This window comes from Hyaena hyaena, unplaced genomic scaffold (genome assembly GCF_003009895.1).
Source record: "Hyaena hyaena isolate Hyena2069 unplaced genomic scaffold, ASM300989v1 scaffold_145, whole genome shotgun sequence".
In the NCBI taxonomy this organism is placed as follows: Eukaryota; Metazoa; Chordata; class Mammalia; order Carnivora; family Hyaenidae; genus Hyaena; species Hyaena hyaena.
The window spans coordinates 375,605-400,307 of record NW_024080777.1 but is presented as its reverse complement, the minus strand read 5'-3'; the positions used below and the strand labels follow the sequence as shown (position 1 = coordinate 400,307).

Sequence of the window (24,703 nt, the reverse complement as noted above, 5' to 3'; positions counted from 1 at the left end):
TTATAGTTAATATATGAAATATCAAAGAAACACAAAAATCAAAGAAACAGTCATTTGGTTCAGTTGGTGGCTAATATATATTCTTAGTGTCATTATTGTTCTGTAAATATCACATATTTTGTTCTTCAATACTTCTGTTAACTTTAACTTATAAAACAATGAGCCTTGATCTCAGTAATAGTGAACATAAATAATCTTTGTCTAAGAGTTCTGGGACTTTCCCTTCTTTTGTTTTTCATGTTAATCGTCCTGTATTTATTTGTAACATTTTACTTATGTATTTTTTTTTTTTTTTTACTAAATTGAGGATTGGCTGTCTTGAATATTGGATCATTAACTGTGTATCATTAGATGGGGCGCCTGGGTGGCTTAGTCGGTTAAGCGTCCAACTTTCGCTTAGGTCATGATCTCGCGGTTCGTGGGTTCGAGCCCCGCATCAGGCTCTGTGCTGACTGCCAGCTCAGAGCCTGGAGCCTGTTTCAGTCTGTCCCTCCCCTGCTCACGCTGTCTCTCTCTCTCTCTCTCTCCTAGAAATAAATAAAACATTAAAAAAAAAAACTGTGTATCATTAGATGACAAAATATTAACGGGTTATGGTTAGAATCATTTCATTTTTTAAAATTTCTATGCATCTCTTATTTTTTCCTTCCAATATCAGTAGGTACAAGTGAGATTTCATCCTTGAACCTTTATTATAATTGGAGAGATGACTTAATATCTACCAACTCAACAAGGAGAACATTGTATCCTTTCACGATTTTGCTTGGTGGCCTATGTTTGTAAGGAAATACAGCATTATTAAGAAAGTCTGGTATTCAAAGTTACTCACTTATTTTTCACACCTCTAATTGTTTCTTTACAAGTAATCCTATAAATAGCATTTTTCTGTAGCAAAAATCATCACAAAGTTTGCAGAGTAACCCAGGTGGCAAAGGTAATTTCCAAATACCTCAAATATTAAACATATTTTTGACAAGAATGGAATAATTGGGAGAGAAATGAATTTAAACAAGGACAATCAAAATATAATAGATTTCCAGTTCTATGACTTTTGCTAGCTTTTTGCTTTTAAGTAAAATGTCTACATTTGGAAAAGAATTCTCATACACTGGATTTGATTTGCACCTTGCTATATCCACACCTACATATGGCAAATTGCTCAAACTACATCTCTGAAGTAGTAAAGGCCAGTCTTTTCGAGTCAGATCCCTCCAGTTCTGTGAGATTTTCATGGAAGACAACAATATTATTTAATTTCAATAATCAGTCACTTTAGGCCCCTTATGTTGAGAATATATCCTGTAGCTTTTCAAAAAAGAGATTAGCTCAGATTTTAAGCTTCCTGGAATAATAATTTTTCTATAGATGTATTGTCTGACCCAATCACCCAGAACATTTCTTTTGTTTATAATTCATGGCCACAAAAAGTACTGGGTATATGAAACATACATTTATCATCACTACTTCTCAACATCTCTCTGACTTTTTAGTCTGGGAATCAATTTCAGATGATTCTCTAATTGCCTACCAGCCACTGATGATTTTATTAAAGCATATTCTTTTACCATGAAATCTTCTTAAGAATCTGTATATATATTAAATGTAACAGATGAGAGCCAGTTCTGAAATCGATCCCAGTTTAGAGAACCAAACAATCACTGAAGCCAGGCGTCTGCACTGGTCTTGGACTGGTCTCCATTGTCCAGGCAACCACATGACCCAGGTAACACAGGACGGGGGCGGGGGGGGGGGCAGGGGCCCATGCCGTGTGGATCTGAGACACATTTGATGTACATGGTAAATCTCTTCCTATTACACTTCTTTCTAAATTTTGCATCCAGGCCTTGTTTATGTTAGGTTTGTCTTATCTATAAGTGAAGCATATAACACAACCAAAAAAGTCAGAGAAGAGCCAATAATACTAAAGACGGAAACTTCTAGTGCACTAAACATCAAATGAAGAGTTTTTGAGGAATGGACTCTTACAACCTGAGAGGAGGTCCTCAGCAAGCCCTGACAGGAGTGAGGGTCCTCCAAACCATGAGCCACCCCACAGAATGGAAAGCATTTAAAGGGCATATTTGGGAGTTAGGCTTCGTTATGACTAAACTGCTTACATGAAATTATGATGTAACAGGTATGCATGTAATATACGATGTGGGTATCATGTAGTGACACCTCTCATGTTTAAGAAGAAACTCCTAAATAACAAGTGGCGTTTCTCATTCAATCCACTTTTCGGGGCCAGCTTCAAGGCCACATGCCCTGTGCAAGCACACAGGTCCCATGATTGGTTTCTTGCTCTGCTGATAACATCCTGAAATCCTATTAATTTTAGAAGACAGCACCTGCATTTCCATTTTGAACTGCAAATTATGTAGCCAGGCCTGCCAGATATCAAATAGGCCGAAACATGGGATCTAATGGCTTGTAGATTACAGAGTAGATGACACCTTAGAAGAGCCACAGCTTCCCAGCAGTTTGTAGCCATCATGAAGACGGGTGGTCTCTACAGTCCTTTTAACGCGGCCTGATCCTCCTCCTAGTGCCATTCTGTTTGCTTATTAGAGCAAACTGTTAACACTGGCTTTTGCAGCTACTCACATTCTTGTTTTACGGATGGAGAAGTGAAGGCAGAAAATACAGTTACCCTCTGGTCCTATGGGCTGTGAGTAATGCTACAGGTAAAATATGTGATTGGAGATTTTAGCCATGCTAGGTTCATGATGTGTGATTAATAAACGGTAATGGGTATTACTAATATTAGAAAAGAGAAAACAGAAGTTACACTTATGGAAATGTACCTAACAGTACATTTGATGCTCTGTGCCTTATTTTCACAAAATCTTGAGTTAGCATATTTTGGCGTTTTTCCTATCAAAACTTTTACTTTCTTCTCAAACACTCTTGGATTTTAAAGGTTAGAAAAGCATATTATTTCTCAGATAAAAATCAGGCTGACACCGAGTATGAAGACTAAGTCAAACTTGATTTACAGATTTCCATGCCCCTAAGGATCAAGAACTTTCCACTTCTGCGAAAAACTACATTTGTGCAAATAATACACTATCCATATGATAAATTATCAGAAGGATAAAAATTCCCAGAATCTCTCTGCACTAATGACTATAGGAAGAGAAGTCCCAATGATTATCATAATTACAGTATGAAAAACTCTAAACAAAATTAAACTAAATTCATCTCCTGTTACACACAGTCCTTGAGATTCTGAAATTAAAATTAATTTGAAGTACTAGTAATGTGATCCCATGACACAGATTGTTGTTCACTTGCTCAATCAGAGGGCTTACCTCCACTGGACTTCAGGAAAAAAACTACTGTCTTACCACAAATCTAAAATCACCAGCCAACCAAGAGTACCCGAAAAATATTTAACCCCAGGGAATAATACATGCTATTTTGGACAGGTTATATAATGCAGAAGTGTATAATTTGTGAGCAAATTGTCAGAAACTTGTCAGTGTCTTTGTAGGTTGTAAAGAGTAGGTATATAAGGGAATGGGTGGGTGTTTGAATTTAGGCTTCTCAGATCTATCATTAAATCAACCACAGGCACACATTCTATATTCACAGGATTCATATCATAAATCAAATACTTGTGTTTACTTCTCCTTCAATACTTGCTTAATCAGAACTGTTTCTTCTCTGTTAGACTGTCCCAGTGGCTTCCACACTCTACCACTACGTTGGTATGAAACAGGCAATGCAGTCTCTGTAAACATCCTAATGGGGAGCTAGGGACTGAATGTTATTTTTCTGTTCATGCACGTTACAACAGTCATTCTCAACAGACACTTGAAATATTTATCCTCCAGAGTGATTTGCAAATGAATTAATATTGCCATTTATCAATATGGGAAACAGTCTGCGTAGCATTACAATAATCATTTAAGGTCACAGGTATTATCCAATATTCATAATCATCAGCTTGGCTTTTTGAAGAATGTTTGTTTTCTTCATGATGAAAACAAAACAGTTACAATATGGAGAAATTTTGGATTTCATGGTGGTGAGGAAAATCACTGGCACAAGCCACCCATCTCCACATATACCCCTCCTCCCTACACACGGAATCAGAAAACAGAACAGATAAAACATTATTTTATATCCAAGATAACAGTGCTCCAAATTTTGGTCTTACTTAACATCAACTATTCCAGCTTCAGCGCAAAACAGAACATCTAGCCAACTGACCAAATATTCTACACTGTCTTGCAGCTTATAAAAATATAATTTTCTTCTGAAATTAAAAAAAATCAATTTAATTTTTGACTGAGCAGATCATCATCCTAATGATTACATTTAAACTAATTTCCCTAAGTAAACCAGACTCCAGAAGGTTAAGCTGAACCTACTACCTACTCCACTACCTGACCAGGAGAGTTTTGCTTGAGATTTAAATTTAAGTGCATGTAATTCCTTTGTGAATGAGTTAAAGGAAGCAAGACAAAAATAAAACCTGACATAAATAATCAATATTTTCTTCTCTAGTTAGGAGATAGCAGCTGAAATACATTTTAAATATATAATACTTTGGGGCACCTGTGTGGCTCTGTCATTTAAGTGTCCGACTTTTGCTCAGGTCATGATCTCATGATTCATGGGTTCGAGCCCCATGTCAGGCTCTGTGCTGACAGCCAGATAAGAGCCTGGAGCCTGTTTTGGATTCTGTGTCTCCCTCTCTCTCTGACCCTCCCCTGCTCATGCTGTCTTTCTCTAAGAAATAAATAAAATATTAAAAAAGATTTTTTAAAAAATATATAACACTTTAATTTTGCTAGAAATTCTGATAAATGTAATAAAATATCCTTAAATGATGCTAATGCTCCTATAAATAATCGGCTGTTTATTACCACTGTGCACTTATTGAGAAAAGCACAACAATAATGTAGTGTCTGTTATTAGTGCCAATAATATTGAATAAAAGTAACTAAAGTGGTGCCTGGGTGGCTCAGTCGGTTAAGCGTCCGACTTTGGCTCAGGTCATGACATCACAGTTCATGGGTTGGAGTCCTGCGTTGCGCTCTGTGCTGACAGCTCAGAGCCTGGAGCCTGCTTCGGATTCTGTGTCTCCTTGTCTCTCTCTGTCCCTCTCCACCCCTCTCCCTCTCAAAAATAAATCAACATAGAAAATAAAAGGGTTTTAAAAAAATAACTAATGTTAATTCTATGCCAAGATATAAATGATGAAGTTATAAGAAGAGACACATTTCAATTTGTACCTGTCTTTGGCTCCACTGAGAAGTATGGCTGTCCTTGCAGAATGCTGTAGACCACTCGGGCGCTGTTGCCATATGTAGGATCATCAGCATCCGTCGCGGTCACTTGTACCACTGAGGTCCCTACATGCCAATCCAAAAACCAACGAATTAAAAATTTCCAAATGCCACTAAACAGAAGAACTCCCACATTGCCGAAGATTCTCCATTAGATTTCTTTCTAATTATATTCTTTTTTTCTTGCTTCAAGGCAAATGAAAAATGGACATGTTGCTTGTAGAAGACAAACCCAAAATGATGATAAATGCTAATTAAGCCCTCAGAAATATTTAAGGGGTACAAAAATATGTTAGCAAAAAAACAAGATTGATGATGCCCATTACAAGTACACTCAGAACTGGATGGGACTCAAATTTTTGGCATCTCATCCATCAGGGGCAGGTAACAAGTTTTTATCAAAAGCAATCTCTCTAAGTCTCAATTACTATCCAGAAGGCCGTGTGACAAGTAACAGCATCTTGACACCCCAGTCACTGAGGCGGCCTCACTGTTACAGCTGAGGAGAGCCAGACAGAAAAGGAAGCTTCGCTCACTGAATAAAGCAATTCTGATGGACTCACTTAACTGGATATTAGGTGGCATCTCTTCATTTTTAGTTTTCATTGGTTTCTACGAACTGATTTAAAAACAGAAGCATAAAATCAAATGTAAACCACATCCTCCCCCAAGAAGAAAATGCATAGAGTAGCAACTTTAAAAATTGTATCAGCAGGGGTTTTTTTAAAAATATTTTTTTAAATCTTGTGTGATAAAATCCTTTGTGGCTTCCTCATTTTACTATATGTTCACTTACTCCACATGGAAAGCATTTATTGCGATCTGTTCTTTTTATTTCTGTTTGGAGTATAATCTTAAAAACATCACTCACATTTATTTAGTTTATATATTTAAGCACATGCTATTTTGTCATTTCTGTCCTATTGATGGGAGTGAGAAAAATCTCTTTATGTATTATTCTAAGTTTGCTTCTAATTTTTTGAAAGTATTTTTTAATCTAACATTTCATTTTGATAGATTTCTAAATAGATTTCCCTTTCTAAGCCCTTTAACTAAGTCATTGGTGTCCAATTTGTTACAAATCTATAGTCTTTTCCACACTATGATTTTCCTTAACAATCCCATTCCAAATTAAAAAAAAAAAAGGTGTGTATTATGAGTTATATATATGACACTATTGTTTAAATTCTGATTTTTTTTTTTAATTTGACAGACTTAGTTGACTGTGCCCTGTGGATGCCTGGTAATGTCAAACAGTGAATGATGTATATTTAAAAATATTAAGAATTAAATTTTGATTACTTTAAAATGCTAAGTCAATGACCTTGATACACTCTATTTTCTCTACACTGCAGCATCTTTTACTCTGGTAATATGCTTAAGTATTGATTTTCTATTTCATTTGAAGGGGAAAGAGCCTTAAAATAATCAAAACCATTTTGGTAAATTTGGTTGTATACAATTTTTTTTTCTAAAGTGTTCACTAAGAAATTGGCTTTATATGTGCATGTAGGTAGTACATACACACAACACACATGCACACATACCTTTAAATCATTTTAGATTTTCCATGCTTACCTATGCTCTTCTGGAGATGAATGAACTATCCTAAGGGCTTATTAGCATGTTTTCAATCTTAAAATTAGCATCCAATGAAAAACACAGCCCTGAATATTGAGCAATGAACACTTTTGTTGTATATGCCATATTATTTAGTGGTTTTTAGAACTATTTGGTTAGAATTAAACACTTTAATAAACTACAGCTCACGAGGGAGCCACATAACATATAATGTAGACATCTATTGTTCTTAGTTTAAATTCTGATATTATTTTAATGGTCTCCATTAATGTCAGTTAAATCCAGAAATCACCTGAAAATCATTTCCTAAAAGGTTCTGAACCTGTTGGAGCCAATCAAATAGCTAAAATAACTTGTACGTGTGCCTAATAATCAACCATGCTGTTTGATATCAGAGTGGTACCACTGAAATCAAAACTACAGTGTATTATGTAGCCTCCAAAAGACAAAAAAAGTTCACAGTAATTCAATTTGCATGGCTACATTCTATGTAGCAAAGGAAAACATTAGCAAGCCAATGAAGACAGCCCAACATGTAACGTGAAAATTATAGGGTTGAACCGAATTGCTTAAACACACCTCTAAGCTTCCTGTTTTTCTAAACATCAGTACTTTGGAGAGGAAAATGAGCCTTCTCTTTTTTCTAAAACCTCCAAAATCTTGTCGTGACTGCTGTTGTCATAGTTGTTTGTGAGGTTACGCAATAGCAAGAAGCGTTCTAAAGATGTGGGCAGTAACTGAGAAAGTCTGGCTGTGCCTGTTTGCTCAAAGTTCCTCCATACAAGCTAACTATGGGGAGATGCTGCTGCTTTCATGGTTCAGAATATTTCCGACCATGAGCATCGTATTTCTCTGTCTCCTTTTCAGCATCTGTTTCTTTAGCAGTTAGAGCAATGGTGCCCCAAATAATTTTCACTCTCCCATCTGTCAGACACAGAAACTTATGGTCACTAAATTGTGATTCCCCTAACGGGCACACATAATGCACATCTTTGCAATTCCACTGACACAGTAGATGTGTTGACTGAATGCCTGAATGAATGAAGTGACTTTTATTAAATAAAACAAATCACAATGGGTAAAATTTTCACATGTTAAAATACAAGGTCAATTATGACTTTAAATGTATGTCTTATTTCAAAATTAAAAATGACAGGAAATAAATATCTAAATCAACTGGTCTATTTAAGCCCCATCATTTTTTTTTACTGTTTCATAAGATTACCTGAAATTACATACTGGCTAAAAAATATTCCAAAGTTATCTGAATAGTTTAAAACTAAAGTTATATTATTTGATGTAAGTAAAGTATATATCAATAGTACTTTACTTTCTATTTTTCCAGTAATGGGGCAATGTGAAAAGGCTTTCGAATAAAATATCCTTTATGACTCTTTTATAGATCTCAAACAGAGTATCACTGTCCCATTACTATGAATTCAGCATAAGTTTTCATGCATTTAAGTTTCTGGAGAAATTACAAAAAAAAAATAGTGGCGGCATATGGAGGGACATTTTTGGGTTCAAGCATACTCTACAAGCAAGTAGACTGGGTGATCTAAATGTTAGATGGCCTGCCTGATATCTCGGCCACAGAAGGATTCTCAGATGAGTGAATCATTAATACTAATCAGGAAAAAGAAAAGAAAATCACAGGGCAATGTCTGGAAGGATTTTCTTTTTTAACTTTTTGGTGTAATTTTAATCTTTTTAAATTAAGTATTACATTGAAAAGAAAAGTTAAGACTTGAGTAATTTACTGAAGATACTGAGATCTCTGTGTGAAAGGAAAAACTTTCCCAATTTTCCAGATAAATAAAATAATGATTTGAATAATTAGATTTGAGCACTGGCTATTAACACATCTCAAACTGCTTCCTCACCCTCACTGGAAATTACTATACCAATACTAATGTGATTTTTTTTTCCAGCACCTACAATGATTTTCTTTTCTTTTTTTAAATGTTTATTTATTTTTGATAGACACACAGAGCATGAGTGCGGGAGGGGCAGAGAAAGAGAGGGAGACCCAGAATCTGAAGCAGGCTCCAGGGCTCTGAGCTGTCAGCACAGATCCCGACACGGGGCTTGAACTCATGAACTGCGAGATTGTGACCTGGGCCGAAGTCGGACCCTTAACCACCTGAGCCACCCAGGCGCCCCTGCAAAACGATTTTATTTTAATACAAACCCCCTAAGACTAGAAGCCGTAAAACCAGTATGTGCTTGACTTACCCACAGGCGACATTTCGGGAACTCCTGCAGTGTATGGGCCATCCAAGAACTTGGGTTCGTTGTCATTGATGTCCTGAATCTTGATGACAAACTCGGATTCGGGCTCCACGGGCTTGTTGGTGAGCCTGTCCAGCGCCTGGGCTCGCAGCGTGTAGTAGGCCTGCTCCTCACGGTCCAGCCTCTTGGTAGCGTGGATATCCCCAGTGTTCTCATCAATAATGAAAATGGAACTTGCCCCTTCGCCTGACAAGATGTATTTGATGGCACCATCTCCTTTATCAACATCAGAGTGAAGCTGGTGAAAAATTCATGTGAGATGAGATTAACTTACAAGAGCGTCAGCGATACGGAGATAGGTAAAAATAATTCTTATGTCAGGCAGCAGTACATGAAATTTTATTGTTCCTGGAAAGATAAGCTGATGCTTATTGCGCACAGCAGAAAAGGCTATTAGAATGCGTCAGCTTGCACTCGTGAGCAAGACAATTTCATTTCTTCCTGTAAACAGTCTCATTTCCAAAGGTACTTTTTCTAGAATTCCCAAAGTTAGGAACTTGTGGTGGTGTTAATTTTTATTTGGTCTGTCCTTGCCAGTTTTAGACATCTTCTTTGAACAGAGCATTCAGTAAACGTGTATAATTGGTTGATTTGATCTTATTCCAAGCAAAGGGACTTGCTATAGAGCATTTGTAAATTTCGATCTAATAAAATATGTAATATGCTTACAAATTCCCACATTCTTTAAGGGTTCCCTTCCCTCCCACCCGCTTTGATGCTTAACAAGTATGGATGGATGTCTAGCCACTAAATCCGCCTCCAAATCCTGTTCTATTTCTTAAAATTTGAAGCCAAAAAAAAAAAAATTACACTGCTCTCTGAAGTAGGAATTTCAAATCAGTATGTGCCTGAGACTTCAGCTCAAACCTTTCTTGAAATACCAAGAACTGCATTAGATTTGCATGATTAACCCCGGCATAGGCAGAAGGGCCAGCACCTACTGATTTGCATTTCATTTCTGGAACTGTCCCCACTGTATGTCAGAACATTATGTTGAACAGAAGAACCTTAGGAAACTCAGACATAATTACACATTTTCCTGAACTTCATAACCTGAAAAACACAGGACTCAATCTGTCATCTCCACAATCTTTCATCCCCTATAACCGCTATCATCTGGACTTCGATTAATACGAATGCAGAAAGCCAATTTACCAAATAGGAAGGCTTTTCACTGCCCCCACGGAACTGTGTCTGCATCCTTTCAAAAATGGAAAATGTGGGAAACTACTTAGGGAAGGGTGGCCCTAGTACATTTTCTTACTAAGAATCACCACACCATTACTAAGCTGTGTTAGGTACTGAGGGTACTGCTTTTTTGCACCATGGTCTCTGTAAGTGATTCTTCCAATGCATTATAACAGCTGTATTTATACTCTGCTTCAGAACACTTAAATAGCTGATTTATCTTTTGGTTTCTGTAATTTTTATTGAGACTAAATAATACAAATAATTAACTACTGGCGCAAGTTATAATTTAGCTCCATTCAGGGTAGAATTATCTAGCGGATCACTGTACCGCATGTGTACCCGCCCTATGGAAAAGCTGCGTTCTTGAAGTATGGTGAATTGCTTAATTTTCTGAAGTCATTCGCAGGGCTACTATTGCATCTCTAGCTCGAAGAAGAAGAAAAGCTGAGAATCACGGTAGTTTGAATTACGGGGTACTTCTTAGGGGTCGAGCACTCTTGTTTTCTATATGTTGTCTATGTGGTAACGCATTTCACACTCACATTGAATGAATAAATTCTCCCTATCAATGGATAAGGAAACTGAGGTCAAGAAAGGCTTAGTGGCTTACAAGGCTCACAAGGCAATCCTGGTACCAGGATCATGAAATCTGGGGGCTTCTGGAAAGCTCCACCTTCACTGGCAGCAGTAAGACCCTGCATCCAACGAGGAGCCACTATCCCCTGAGGTGAACCCATCAAAAGCTGCAGCCAGAAGACAACTCAGAGAAAGAAGGGTGCATGCACCCCCCACCCTGATCACCCCCAAGTCATGAAGAAGTTGAGTGCTTCTAGTGGTTTCCATCAACGCACTCTGTAACTTGGCAAAGGGTCTTTTCTTGGCATTCTGGAACAGCAAAGCACTCTGCCTCCCTCAGCAACATAGACCAAAAACCTGGAGTCCTGAGACAAGTGTGGATGACGGGTAAAAAAAAAAGTTGTTTTTGGGGCACCTGGGGGGCTCAGTCAGTTAAGTGTCTGACCTCGGCTCAGGTCATGATCTCACGGTTCATGGGTTCGAGCCCCGCGTAGGTCTCTGTGCTGATAGTTCAGAGCCTGGAGCCTGCTTCAGATTCTGTGTCTCCCTCTCTCTCTGACCCTCCCTCAGAAATAAATAAAACATTAAAAATTAAAAAAAAAGAAAGAAAACAAGTTGTTTTTAAGCTGCTGACCCCCACATAGCCCCACTGCTCCACACGCTTCTCACAGCTACTTTTCTAAACCCCCCTCACCGTGTCCGTACCTCCAAGGGTTAGAAGAGCCTATAGGCTACCACTGACCCTGGTGTGAAGCAGCAGAGGATGATCCAATGACGACAGAAACTCTCAAGAGATAGGGGGTATCTTTAATCAAAGGGTTACGATGTCGCTAAGTCTCATTAGAAACTGCCATGCCACTTACAGAAGAACCAGCACTTATGATTCATTTAATTGATTCATGTCAACTAGTTGCTGTTTCCACGGCATGGTGGTACAATGCTCCTGTAGTATCCAAGTAAGGGGGAGAAGGAACGTTCCTTTTCAATACATAACGCACATTACATCCTGAGCGGATGTTCAACCTGAGCTCTGACACCATGTTGTACATTATGTGGTATTTTTAGATGTTTTCCATCACCAACAGCATAAGAACTTAAAGGAAAAAAAAGACTTATATTGCTGGTTTCTCTAACCATTAGAGGACAGGATCATATTTCCACACCCCACTACTACCACCATCACACACACACACACACACACACACACTCTCTCTCCCTCTCTCTCTCTCTCTCTCTCTCTCTCTCTCTCTCTCTGGAGCTAGGCTTGTAATCACTGCCAGAATTCACAAGCAGAAAATTGCTTCGTGTGTCCTTGCAAGGTTAGTGTAAGTATCTGTAGTTAAAAGTGGATGACCAACTTTGAAAGGTTAAGATGGCTACCTAATTATCAGATGCATTCAGACATTTAATCTGTGACACACTGTGCACTAACACTGATCTTAATAGGTGGACTGAAGCCCAAGCTATTAGGGAAAAACTATTCTCCTCTGCTAAAACAAACAAACAAAAGCAAAACAAACAAAGAAACCACACAAAACCTCAGCAATGAAAAACCTTGCAAGTACAGAACTACTTAATGGCATTCTTAAGTAAAATGTGTCTGTGTACAACACATGTGCGCACACACACACACACACACACACCCAGGTACACACAATCTTTGTGAATGACTATTACAGAGTAGAGAAGTGCTATTCTCCATAGCAAAAACCTCTGTGTAGAAAAATAGACAAGCATTCTATGGTCCCACCATATGGAAAGAAATAAACAATAAGTGAAAACTACAATCAAAACCAAATATCTGTACTCATATTTTGGACAGAGTAGAACTTAACAATGTTGGGGCACCTGGGTGGCTCAGTTGGTTAAGTGCCCGACTTCGGCTCAGGTCATGATCTCACGGTTTGTGGGTTCGAGCCCCGTGTCGGGTTCTGTGCTGGCAGCTCAAAACCTGGAGTCTGTTTCAGATTCTGTGTCTCCCTCTGTATCTGCCCCTCCCCCGCTCATGTTCTGTCTCTGTCTCAAAAATAAATAAACTATAAAATTTTTTTTAAAAAGAACTTAACAATGTTATGTCCATTTCATTTGCAAATACCCCTGTAAATGTGATCTTGTGATTCATCTAAACAATAACAAGAACAACACCTTGATTCATTAATCACCACACAAAGCTCACCTTTAGTGTGTGGATTCCTAAATCCCTTTCAAAATATTTGTTGTGACTCCAGAGTAGATATTTACATTATTATTATTATTATTATTATTATTATTAGCAAATAAACACAGTGAGGAACACATACCTCTAAGCTGGGTCTAGCTCACAGTAAGGCAAAAGAATCAGTAGAGAAGGAGGTACAATCATTATGTGTTTTCTCTCTGTCACTATGTCAGTCATCACTATGTATGGTAACAATGTGAGAAAATTATCACACTGTGTTGGATCCTTTATAAGCTATCCAGGCCAGAAAAGCAAAGCACCCATGACACGCACCCTAAAATGTAATAAGTTTAATAATCTATTACGGTTCTACATCCCCTTGACAGAATACCTGCCCACTACCTCTAATAGAGCAACTCTTTCTTTTCGGTCTTCCAAAACAATAATCCTAATTTGGAATCTGAAAATCTTTCACTAGTTACAAAACTCTTCAGTTACTCTCCATCTTCTCTGTGTGTCAGAAACTATCTCCCTAAAACTCATATTAAATTATATCACACTCCTCATCAAATACTTTTAATTGCCCTCCATGGTCCAGGGATTTACCCCAAACTCTAAGCATGTGGCTCCGTGTAGCCATATGCTATGTCTTTAGTCTCTCTTTTGCATCACATCTCAGAAGGCACTCCATGTTCCAGGCGTGTCGGACGAGGACCACACTGGCCGTGCACAGCAAGCAGCACAATCCTTTTCAATATAAGTCTTTCATCATCTTGCCTCCGCTGACCTCCATCAACTGACCTCCAACTCGGCTTAATATAGGTTCCCCTTTTACTGAGCCTCAACAATCTTCCTATCTGTTCCCCATGGCACGTTGTTTGCATTTCTATGACAGAATGCATTGAATTCTGCTTTATACTGAAAATCTGGTTTAGTTGTTCTCATATCCAACCTTTAAGTTATAAACTCCTTAAGAGCCGGGTTCTTTTTTATCGCCAAATTCCACATTCTCAACAGACAGTTCAATGTATTAAGTGTAGTAAATTCATAACCCAATTTGTAAGAGAGTAGTGCCTGTTTTACCTCAATTTCTATACTTTTACATTTTAATAGCATTAGGAAAAAAGAAAAGCTAAACAAAAACATCCTATATCTCTGGACCGTTCTACCTAATCATCTGAACTGCCTAGATCAAGCTCAGACACTGCATTGTGTGTGCCCATGATAACATTTGGCACGTTATTTTGTACTTACAAATTTACACGTTTGCGTTCCCCAGGAGACAGAAACCTGTAGGGGCAGGTATGCTTTCTTATTTCTGTTTCCCAAGTCTTACATAGTATGTGTACGCGTGCGCACACACGCACACACTGCTAAGAGGTTTTCACAGACCTTTGGATGCCCTTGAATGGAAGAGTCTTAATGTCCTTGATTAACTTTTATATCCACCACTTAGTTTTTAATTTAAAATTATAAAGACCAAAACTCAAAATAGATCCATGCACTGCAGTTTCAACAATTTTCTTACATCTATTTATACAACGAGGGCCTGATATGAACTATCTGGTGTAGAACTGTCAACCTATCTGCTTAAAGAAGAGTCTGAATATGACGAATAAATCTCAATTCCGCAAAGGGAAAAAAATCAACATGTTGATTAACTTTTCTTCCCTCTATGAACAGCTTAAATTCTATTTATTACTTGATCATACTGATGATTTTGCCTTTTAGTCACCTCCTCTGCAAAATGGAAGTAAAAAGCACCTATACTTGGATGTCACTGAACAATCATGACAACTATTACAGATGATCTAGCAGAACACAAGTCATTAAGGTAAAGCACTCTACTATCAGGATTGGACTTTATAATGTAACATACAAAATTCTCATGTGAAAAAGAGTAAATCTAGACATGAGATGAAACTATTTGTAAAAGAGATAATGTTTATCATGAAAGATTTGAAACTAAAAACTAAAGCTAAAGTCAACAAATGTCTCCGTGATCCTCATAGACCGACATATGATGCGGATGGAAATAATTATAGTTTATATTCAATTTTCCTCGTGATGAACATTTGAATAAGAAAAATGCAAAATGCATTATTACAACAAAATAAAAGTTCATACTACTACTACATCTATATACAAAAATGGAGCAACGATGGCTGGGCAGCAAGTTAATCACCATCTGTGAATGATTTGTATTGAATATTAGTAAAGGATTTCCAAGGTAAACTTCCTAATATTGGTTTACTTATGATAGAGTCCTAATTTTTTTTGAGTTTAAAAATACAGTACCGATTGGTAGGACTCTTATGATTCACTAAACTTTCCAAGGTTAAGGTAATCAGTAGAGAGGACAGATTTAAACAATAACTGGTGGAAATAAAACCGCTTGAATATACTCATTCCATGCAAGTTTTCCTTTCTCATTATTCTTTTTAATAGATATTTTCCACATGCCACTGGATACCATGTAATTATCAAGTTGTTGAAGAAATATTATAGATGAAAACAAGTGTATGAGTCATTTCTTTCTGGTTGAAGTATTTCTAATTTCTAATTATCATTGTGGTCCAGGGTAATGGAACACAATTTACTTATGAAGCATCTTTGATGAAGATGCATGGTTTATAAAGTAAAGGTATTAATTACAACACAGAAAGTAATACAGGAAAGGGATGCAATCCAGGAAGTGCTTAGGTAAGGTTAAAATTGTCAAAAAAAAAAAAAAAAAAAAAAAAACAACTCCTTTATGTTTTTAGCCAACAATAAGTAAAAAGGAAGAACTATTTAGATCCTTTTTTCCCTTGGAAAAAGTTCACACTAATTCAGTGGCAATGAACATTCATTCTAGGGTCTTAGTTCACGTAATAGCTGAAAGGTACAACTGTTAGATCTCCACTGCAAAGGAGCAACAAGTATGGCTACTGTGTCACCAATCTGCCCTTTACTGTGATCCCTTGATCACACTAAATCAGTTTATTCATCTGTTACAGACCAGCATCCATAAGTGTACACTTGATCTCGCAAGCTGAAGTGAGGATAAAATGAAGTAATGCACTTGGACGTGTTTTGTAAAATGTAACTTTCTCTTCCTATCTGCAAGTTCACATGTAGTGGGTACAATAGAATTATATGCATCCCTTGGGGTAGGGTGGGGGGAATCTTCCTTTTATTTGCAGAGGTTCTACACTTATGCCTATGGCGCACTTACTCAGAACTTCACATTAAGGGCCATATCTTTCTCATCAGGGACTCAATGATAACAACTCGGAAAAGCATTTTCTATCCCACACAGCTACATGTGCCTCCCTAAAGAAATCTCCACAGAGCTCATCTCATCCTCTCTCTGACTGCTGTCTCCAGGCCACATCCAGAACTTTCAAACAACTTAGGAAATCTGCCTTGAGTCAAATTGTTACTGATCAAAACCGCTCCTGATCAAAACTGTTCCTTGTCCAATGTAATTGTGAGCACATCATGTTCTCTACTTCAGGGCTCCCCTGTAGAACCTTGCTCACTTAGTTCTAAACTTCAAGAAGTCCACCAGAAGCAGATAAAAAGCAAACTCCTGGAAACGTTAAGCTTTTTGCTCAAGAGGATAATTTTCAACTTGCTTTTAAAATGGGGCCGGTTGAGCAGAAAATGTCGCAGGAAGCTAAAGCAGTGCTACTCAACATGGGGCCCAAGGACTAGGTGCCATCTGTCCAAGTCGAGGCAAGTACAAAAACTGAGTGGAAGAGCTTAGCAATTTCTATAGTCATTTTACAGAGCAATTTAATGTCTGTGGAATCCAATAATAATGAAAAAATATGAGGACTGAATTTTGTATCTAAAGAATTCATTTTTACTATAGTTACAAAATTATTAGGAGGTTACCATAGAGTATGTTCTAGATTCTTAAAATAACAGTAAGCTTGCCAATAAACAACAAACACTTGGCCCTTCCCTCCAGATCAGTTGAGAAGCACTGGGTCAGTGGATAAAACCTATGTGAAAGCTCTTTTGAATGCTTCTAGGTAATAATCAGTCCAAACTCTTTTCCTGTCTGAACAGGAGGCAAAACATGAGGATACTAGCCACCAGGGAGGCATAGGGCAATTGTTGGAGGTCAGCCTCAAGATTTGCACAGATGTTTTCCACATGGCATTTTGGAGAAGGCCTTCATGTACATGTTGCAGATGGGAACAGCTCAACATGTTTGCCAAACATTTCCTGAAGTCCTCTGCATGGTATTGTCTTGTGCATTCAAAAACAGTTAATAGTAATATAATCCTAGAGTCTACATTTGGGAGAGAAAGCCTTGACACTTGTATAATTTAGAAAAAGAATACTCCACACTATCTTATCAGTGTCCTGATGGAGGCCAGTATGTGGAGAAAGATACAGAAAAATGAAATTTCTGAGATAACACCAAAGTAGGAGGGTGAACAGAGAAAAGTAATTAGTCCAAGAGGAGAACAGACAGTAATTCATCATTCAACACTTATTAATAAGACCTTAGTAAGGAGAGCTGATGGTTAAACTTTATAACCACAGTAAGAATGTACATACTTTGTAGTTTGTGGGTATCTAGTTGGTAAACTTGTTTTCAAATATTCTGAGTATTTAATGTTTATCTAGTTAAGCTCTTCTGGCATCCTTATAAAATCACAAGTATCCCTTTAGCTGTTAGTAAAAATATCATGTGAGAAGTAGCATTTTAGCCGTTACGCCTGAACTTGAGGGATACAATCGACATGATCCTTGTGCCCAAGCTGAATTGTCCTGGAAACACAGAGACTGAATCCAGTCTGGTTCTGTCTTCATCTAGAAACTAAACATATATTAACCATCTATGACAAATGGGTACAGAGGGTCTCCTATGGGCCAGGTGTGTGTGAGTGTCTAAACGAAGACAAGAAGAGGCAGGGAGGCAAGGGGGAGGCCAGAGCGTGGAGCCAAACAGTGGCCTGTTTTCATGGGCTTACAGAGAGAAAGGCTGTCAACACAGCAGGCTGTCAGTGGACCGGGTCGAACAAACAACTGCAATTCTGATGACCATAAAAAAAGTGCCCAGAGAATGGCAAGAAATCAGATGGCAGAAAAATCAAACTGAGTTCATAAGTTCAGGGAAGTGCTTTTTAAGAAATGGTATTTAAGTTGAGACAAGACTATTGCTAAGAAATAGTCTGGTGATGAAGGGCAGGGCTTTATTTCCAGGAAGGCACTTGACTAACGAGGGAATAAATTTATTTTTAGGAATAGTCACACAGTAATACGTAGGATCCACCAGTTTATAATAGAAAAGTTTTTGCATGTGATGGACAGAAAGAGTCTTTCTAGGGTAAATATATTACAACCTATATTCTGTAAACATCTGTTTAAATAATTAAATGTTTTTTAAAGGCTACAGAATGTTCACTAATCTTGACCTACTATTCGGCTACTGAAGTTATTGCTTGTTGAAGTTCAGTATGTAGGTCTCCTGCATCTGCATTGCCTGAGATGTTGGTTGAAAATGCCAATATCTGGGCTCCACCTTATTCTACAGAATCAGAAATTCTTTGAGTTGAAACCACCTTATTGGTTTCACGTTGAAAATATGAATTTTCAACCTGTATCCCAGATATAAAACTTTTGGTCTAATAAATATCACTGCTTACATGCAAGCCTTAGACCAATAACATGACTTAAAACAGTTCAGTACTTTCAATTCATTTGTATTTATACCTTATTCTATGTAAGATTATTAAATAAAAACCTCTGTCTTGATTTCACTATGTATTTTACTCAAAAGGGATCTGTCCCTTTTCTACCAAAGTTACAAGAGAAGAGTATACAGTATATACTTAAGTACCCATCCAATACCCTGAGATACTTCTTATCAACATGCAGAAATGCTCTTAGGCTCTGGGCATGCATCCCTCCGGGGCCAGAAAGATAAACTGAGAATAACAAAATGTCCTGCTTATACTTTACATGTTTACCTTGGTTGGAGTCAGAAAGGCAAGAGGAACACTCAAGGTGGGGCAAGAATTATAAGCAGTAGTATCTACGACCCTCTGGTGGTATACATTATTTTTCCTAAAAGAATAGTTCATGTCTGCTCAAAAAAAAAAAAAAATCAATAGTTTCAACTACTGTGTTTATTATTATTAAAAGGCAGGAAATATGAAGCAAATGAAGAAAGTAATAGTAGAAAGAAAATATTTATGATCTCAGTTAAACCTCAGAGGTTATTCCTCTAGGCATCTGTGGTGTGGCACCCCTCCCCCACCTCACTTTCACCCTATGATCCGAAGCATTTCTGTAATCTTCCTGTTCTCAGCTCATCGCCACTTGCTTTATGAAAACTCCCTCTCTCCTGCAGAGAAATGCGCCATCCAATGCCATAGAGCTTCCATAGGTAGCATACACAGGACCAGAAAATAAAAGGGTAGAGTGGACACGGCCATGTGACCCCTCATATCTCTTGCCCCGAGGACTGTGTGCCTTCCACTTCCTAGAACAGGGTGACTGTACCAGGCTCATGCTCTCTCCTTGTCTCTGAACTCCCCATACCAAGGGACCAACATCTCTGTAGGAATAATTGGCATTGCTCACCGAGAGGAGGTGGGCTTCTCTCCCACAATGGGAAAGAGCAAGTATAGCTCTGGACATGTGGGTGCGCCACTGTGATGGTAAGGGGTAAGCGCAAGACCCCAGCCTGAGCCAGAGGAAAAGGGTACTGGTTGTAACCTGAAAATCAGCTGCAACATAGGCTGTACTTCCTCCTACCAACCTTCCTGTAAATTCCTCCAAGAAAGGAGGTGTAGCATGTTTCCCTAGGAACCGTTCTCTGAATGCAGGATGCATGGGATGTTAGTGGGTCAGGGGTGGTCTCTAGGGGATGTCACGACAGCCTCTCGGGTCCACTCCTTTCCTGAATCCATGAACACTGGAAGCGTTGGTGACTGACATTTCTCAGCTAAGTCTTCCCCCCAAATCGTTACTTTGAAGCATTTACAAATTTGGCAAATTGCAAACTTGGCAAAAATAGCCACCTTGTCAAAGGTAATCCTTCTGTCTTGGAGGCATCCTCCATCCAAATAGCTCCAGAGGTGGGGGGGGGGGGGGCTTTAACATTCTCCCTATTCGGGAAACCCATGAAGAACTTTTACAGCTCCACAGCTCCCCAAAGGTTAGCCGTGTTCTAGGTTGCAACTGCATTGCCCAATCCTCCTTCCGTCCCTCCTTTACATGGGTTAATTCCAAGAACGCCCTCCAATAATTACCCTGCAAGCAAATCTATGGCTCTGAGTCCGATTCAGTGGACCTGACCTGCAGCAAGTACCCAGGTAACTAACTCAGTAACTAATGAGTGGAGCAGCTCGGCTCTCTGCAGACATCTGTCCCCGTGTGTCACACACTGTCTCCTACAGAGGCTCAGGAGAGTGAGAAGCGCATTTACATAATTTGGAGAGAGGTGTACACTTGTAGATCAGGAGCCATAGCAGCTGTAGAAGCCACAGGGAGGCCGCATTCATAAAAGACACAACCCTGGGCAGAGTGCTACTTGTTTCTTTCAGTCTACACCTGATATGCTCTTATTTTTCCCAGGCTCCAGCTGCTTTGATTTCTAGAAACTTCATACTGTGAATGAACCAGTCACCAGAGAGAGGAGGAATTCACTGTAGTGTTTTTATTTGAGAAGAGGAAAAGGCAGAATGTCCTTAATTCAGTGAGCCCAGAGCTAAATGTGCGTGCGTTTCTCCTCATACAACACTCTTGTTCTCTGCACCCAGGGTGGGTGTCTTCTGTTCACTCGAGCGGTATGATGCCCAGACCTACTACAGAATAGTTCAATCAGAATATGAGGCTATGGGCCCAGGCTTTTTAAAAAATTCTTATTTTTTATTAAAAAAGTTTTTTTTAATGTTTGAGAGACAGAGACAGAGACTGAGCGGGGGCAGAGAGAGAGGGAGACACGGAATCTGAAGCAGGCTCCAGGCTCTGAGCTAGCTGTCAGCACAGAGCCTGACTCGGGGCTTGAACCCATGAACTGTGAGATCATGACCTGAGCCGAAGTCAGACGCTCTACCAACTGAACCACCCAGGCGCCCCTCACAATTATTTTTAAAAGCTCTTCAGGCCATACTATTATACACCCAATGTAAGAATCACTGGCCAAAAATAAGAAAGAAATATAGAAGCTGACAAAAATGCTCTTCCACTTTACTGATAATATCACTTTGAAGGACAGAGGAAAAATATAGTTTATTAAGCAGACAAAAAAAAAAAAAAAAAAAGACAAGAAGCATGTCTGTGGAGCTTAGCCAATAATTTGCTTAAAGGGTACAGATTTTAAAACCATACCTCAACAAAATAAATCCCTGGCAAAATTTCAATAAATACAAAAGCTTCCTAAATGAAAAAAAAAAAATGGTTTCACATGGCAGGAGTCTCGCTGGGATATGTAATTGCCTCACCTAAAACAGAGCAGGTTTAAGAAGAAGGCTATGTTCTAGCTCAGGGGCCCTAAGAAGACCTAAGCCGTGTTTTCTCCTCGAAAGCAAGAGATCACTTGGAAACACATGAGGAACACAAAGCTCCATCAGAGCCTTCTTAGCGCCCAACATAACCACAGTGACCGCCACATCCTGGCTTCCTACCTCTGACCAGCTCCACTGCAGGGTTTAATGCCCTAAGAAGTTCCCACAAGCCAATATAATAAAATTAGTAAACCGATGAGATGAAAGAAGAGAAAAAGGGAGAAAGAGTGTAGTGGAAGGGATGGGCAGCAATAAAGCAAAGTCAATAACCAGTTGATACAAGAGCGAGACATCCTCAAATAGCTCTTCACCTCGCAGGGTCCGGAAAGACATCCTGGGTTTTTCCCAGGAGACACTGCTCACGGCTGTCTATCTCTGTTTACAGGTTGTTCTGGTATTACCAGCAGGACTAGAGAGATAGAGAGAGAGAGAGAGAGAGAGAGAGAGAGGTGGCTGCGTCCTCCCTCCGCCCAGCTGAAGTGCAGCAAAGGAAGATGAGTAACTACCTTGCTTAAAAATGATTTTTGCAGTTCTGTTTAGCTTTGAAACTGAGGCAGTTCTAATTTTTAAAATGTAGTAAGTTATCTAAGTACTTTCTTAACAGCAACATTTATGACTCTCTGTCCCTTCTCTTAAGGAGAGTGTTAAATTTTGGAGCTCTACTCTGCTATCCATTATTTCACAGACCTGGGTTGAAAATGAATAAAGTAAGCTCTTGGGCAGCACAATCACAATCACTAAAGTGAATAAGAATCCTACTGAAACCGATTCACATCTCACCAGAGCACCACGGCAGAAGTCTAGAATCGGGATCTCAGACCAGAGCCAGGTTTACTGCTCTAATGTCGGACAACCCTCAACTGGTAGCTTCTTGGGATGTTAGTTCATTGGTCTACAAAATGGACTAAATTAGGTGGTCTTCAAAGCTCGCCTTTCATCCGCAGAACTCTGTACATTACCTCTAAGTAAACAGGAGTGAACCATAGCTCTCCATCCAGAGTCCTAGCATGTACTGTCTACTCTGGGAACTGCACATGACCTTGAGAGCTAAGTTTTAGGTGTATGACACTGCCTTAGCTTAAACTAATCTATATCATCACATATGCCAATTGTGTGGTTATTAAGCCACCTTGGGAAAGTCGGAAGTGTTTTAGGACATTCTCAGACTACTGTATCCTCAGAAAATCCCATGGATTTATTTTATAAGGTTCCTTTCTATAATTTCAAGTTGTCTGTTTTGTAGGGAAAAGACATTAAGACATTTATTTCCGGGCACTTGGAAGAATCTGCTTTGTGTGTGTATAACAGCTTGCAATTTGGTTAAAATAATTCAAGAGAATTAGTTTTTAATTTAAAAATCTGTTTCAAGAACATACACAAGGTTATCTTTAAAGACTATGTCAAAGTAACGTGCCACCTAAACACAACCATTTGAACAAGTACATTTGTTGAAAAGGAAAACAGTCATGGTACTTACAATTTGTCTGATATGCACAAATTCAATTAGTATCACTTAAAATATATACACACTAAAAAAACCCACTTGCTCATTCTTTCCCTGAGATTTACAATGCTATACATTTTCTCTGTACTTCATCCTGTCATTTTATAGGCACGTGGTTCAGATGTATTATTATACTTCAGTTTGAAAAGAGTACAAAGCTGTACTGTGACCATAATGATTTCCTGGTAGAAGCCTGCTGCTGAGAGACATTAATACAGAGAAACCTTCCTGGAGGGCATCTTTGTGGGTGGCTACCCCCCCCTGTTTTCTATGCTGCTCCTATTAAGTAAAACTTCCTTTGCAGTGAACCCCAAAAGAAGAAGAGGAGGGAGGAGAAGGAGATGGAGGGGGAAGGGCAGCCAGCTGCATCTCCTTCCTTTAATACTCGTTGTGGTTTAAGTAAATAAAGAATTCCATCGTGAAACAGAGGTGTGTTGTCACATCAGATATAAAACGGTAACCCCAATGACTTGCTGATCCTGGACTGAGATACTATGTGAAATGGGACCAATTTAACCATGAAGTTATGACAAAATTTTTTCCTGCAGGCTTCATCGAAATCTAACTCAAAATTCTATCACTCCTGTTAAAGAACATAGCTTCTCTATTCTTTCTTGTAACCTTACATTTCTTTGCTTTATATTTGCAATCCTAACTTTTATCCACCCTGCCTCACATATTGTTTTATAGCTCTCTTATTCAAATAGCTAATAGTGAGAACTAATATTTATCGAGTGTAATTATGTGCCAGACACTGTGGTAAAGGGGCCTTTAATTCACTTAACAGCCGTCTGTGGTAGGCATTATTGGCCTAATTCTGCACGCGAGGAAACTAGGGTTTCGCAGGATTAAATGCTCTGCCGAAGCTTACACAATAATGTCCCAGACTTGACGGAGGTCTTCCCAACAAGTCTGTACTCTACTCACTCTTATCTATACTGTGCTACCCCCTGCCATCTCCTCCCGTAAGAGATGAATGACCTAGAAGATTCTAGCTTCTTGCACTCCCCTGTATGAAAAACTCAGCCATAAGTAAGTCAAAACATGAATTTATAGCTACTGAATTTTCCAGTTTTTGTTTCTGATCCCTCCTTGTCCTCAGCCCCACCCCCAGCTGCTGATTCCCAATGTTTTACCGCAATAGTTCGCCAGTTCTATCAGTTTGTCACTACTTCGCCAATTACTGCCCTGAATTGGATTTCATTATTTATATATATACAGACAGTACAGAAATTCACTTTTGTGAAAAACGTGCAGACTATGTCACTGTACTTCCCTCCTCTAACATCTCTAGCACGTAGTATTACATGGCTGCCATATGCACCCGTCTACACCACACTCATTTTACTGTTCTCTGGCTTGTGGTTATGGGAAGCCTCCCTACAACTTTCCATTGAAGTTTTTTTTTTTTTTAATGTTTTATTTATTTCTAGGGGAGAGAGAGAGAGAGAGAGGAGAGAGAGACAGCGTGAGCAGGGGAGGGTCAGAGAGAGAGGGAGTCACAGACTCTGAAACAGGCTCCAGGCTCTGAGCTGGCAGTCAGCACAGAGCCCGATGCGGGGGCCGAACCCACGAACCGCGAGATCAG

At 38.9% G+C, this 24,703-nt stretch overlaps 1 protein-coding gene across 2 annotated transcripts in view; it reads right to left on the bottom strand.

Annotated features, from left to right (window-relative positions):
- Positions 1-24,703, bottom strand: part of CDH7 (cadherin 7) — a 110,309-nt gene that overhangs the window by 56,802 nt on the left and 28,804 nt on the right. The window contains exons 2-3 of one of the 2 annotated variants that reach the window (XM_039238744.1): positions 9,114-9,408; positions 5,244-5,363 (exon numbers count right to left, since the gene is read on the bottom strand). In XM_039238744.1, coding sequence (XP_039094675.1) covers positions 5,244-5,363; positions 9,114-9,408 — 415 coding nt within the window. The remainder of the gene's footprint in view (positions 1-5,243; positions 5,364-9,113; positions 9,409-24,703) is intronic. The other variant, XM_039238745.1, reaches the window with a different exon arrangement.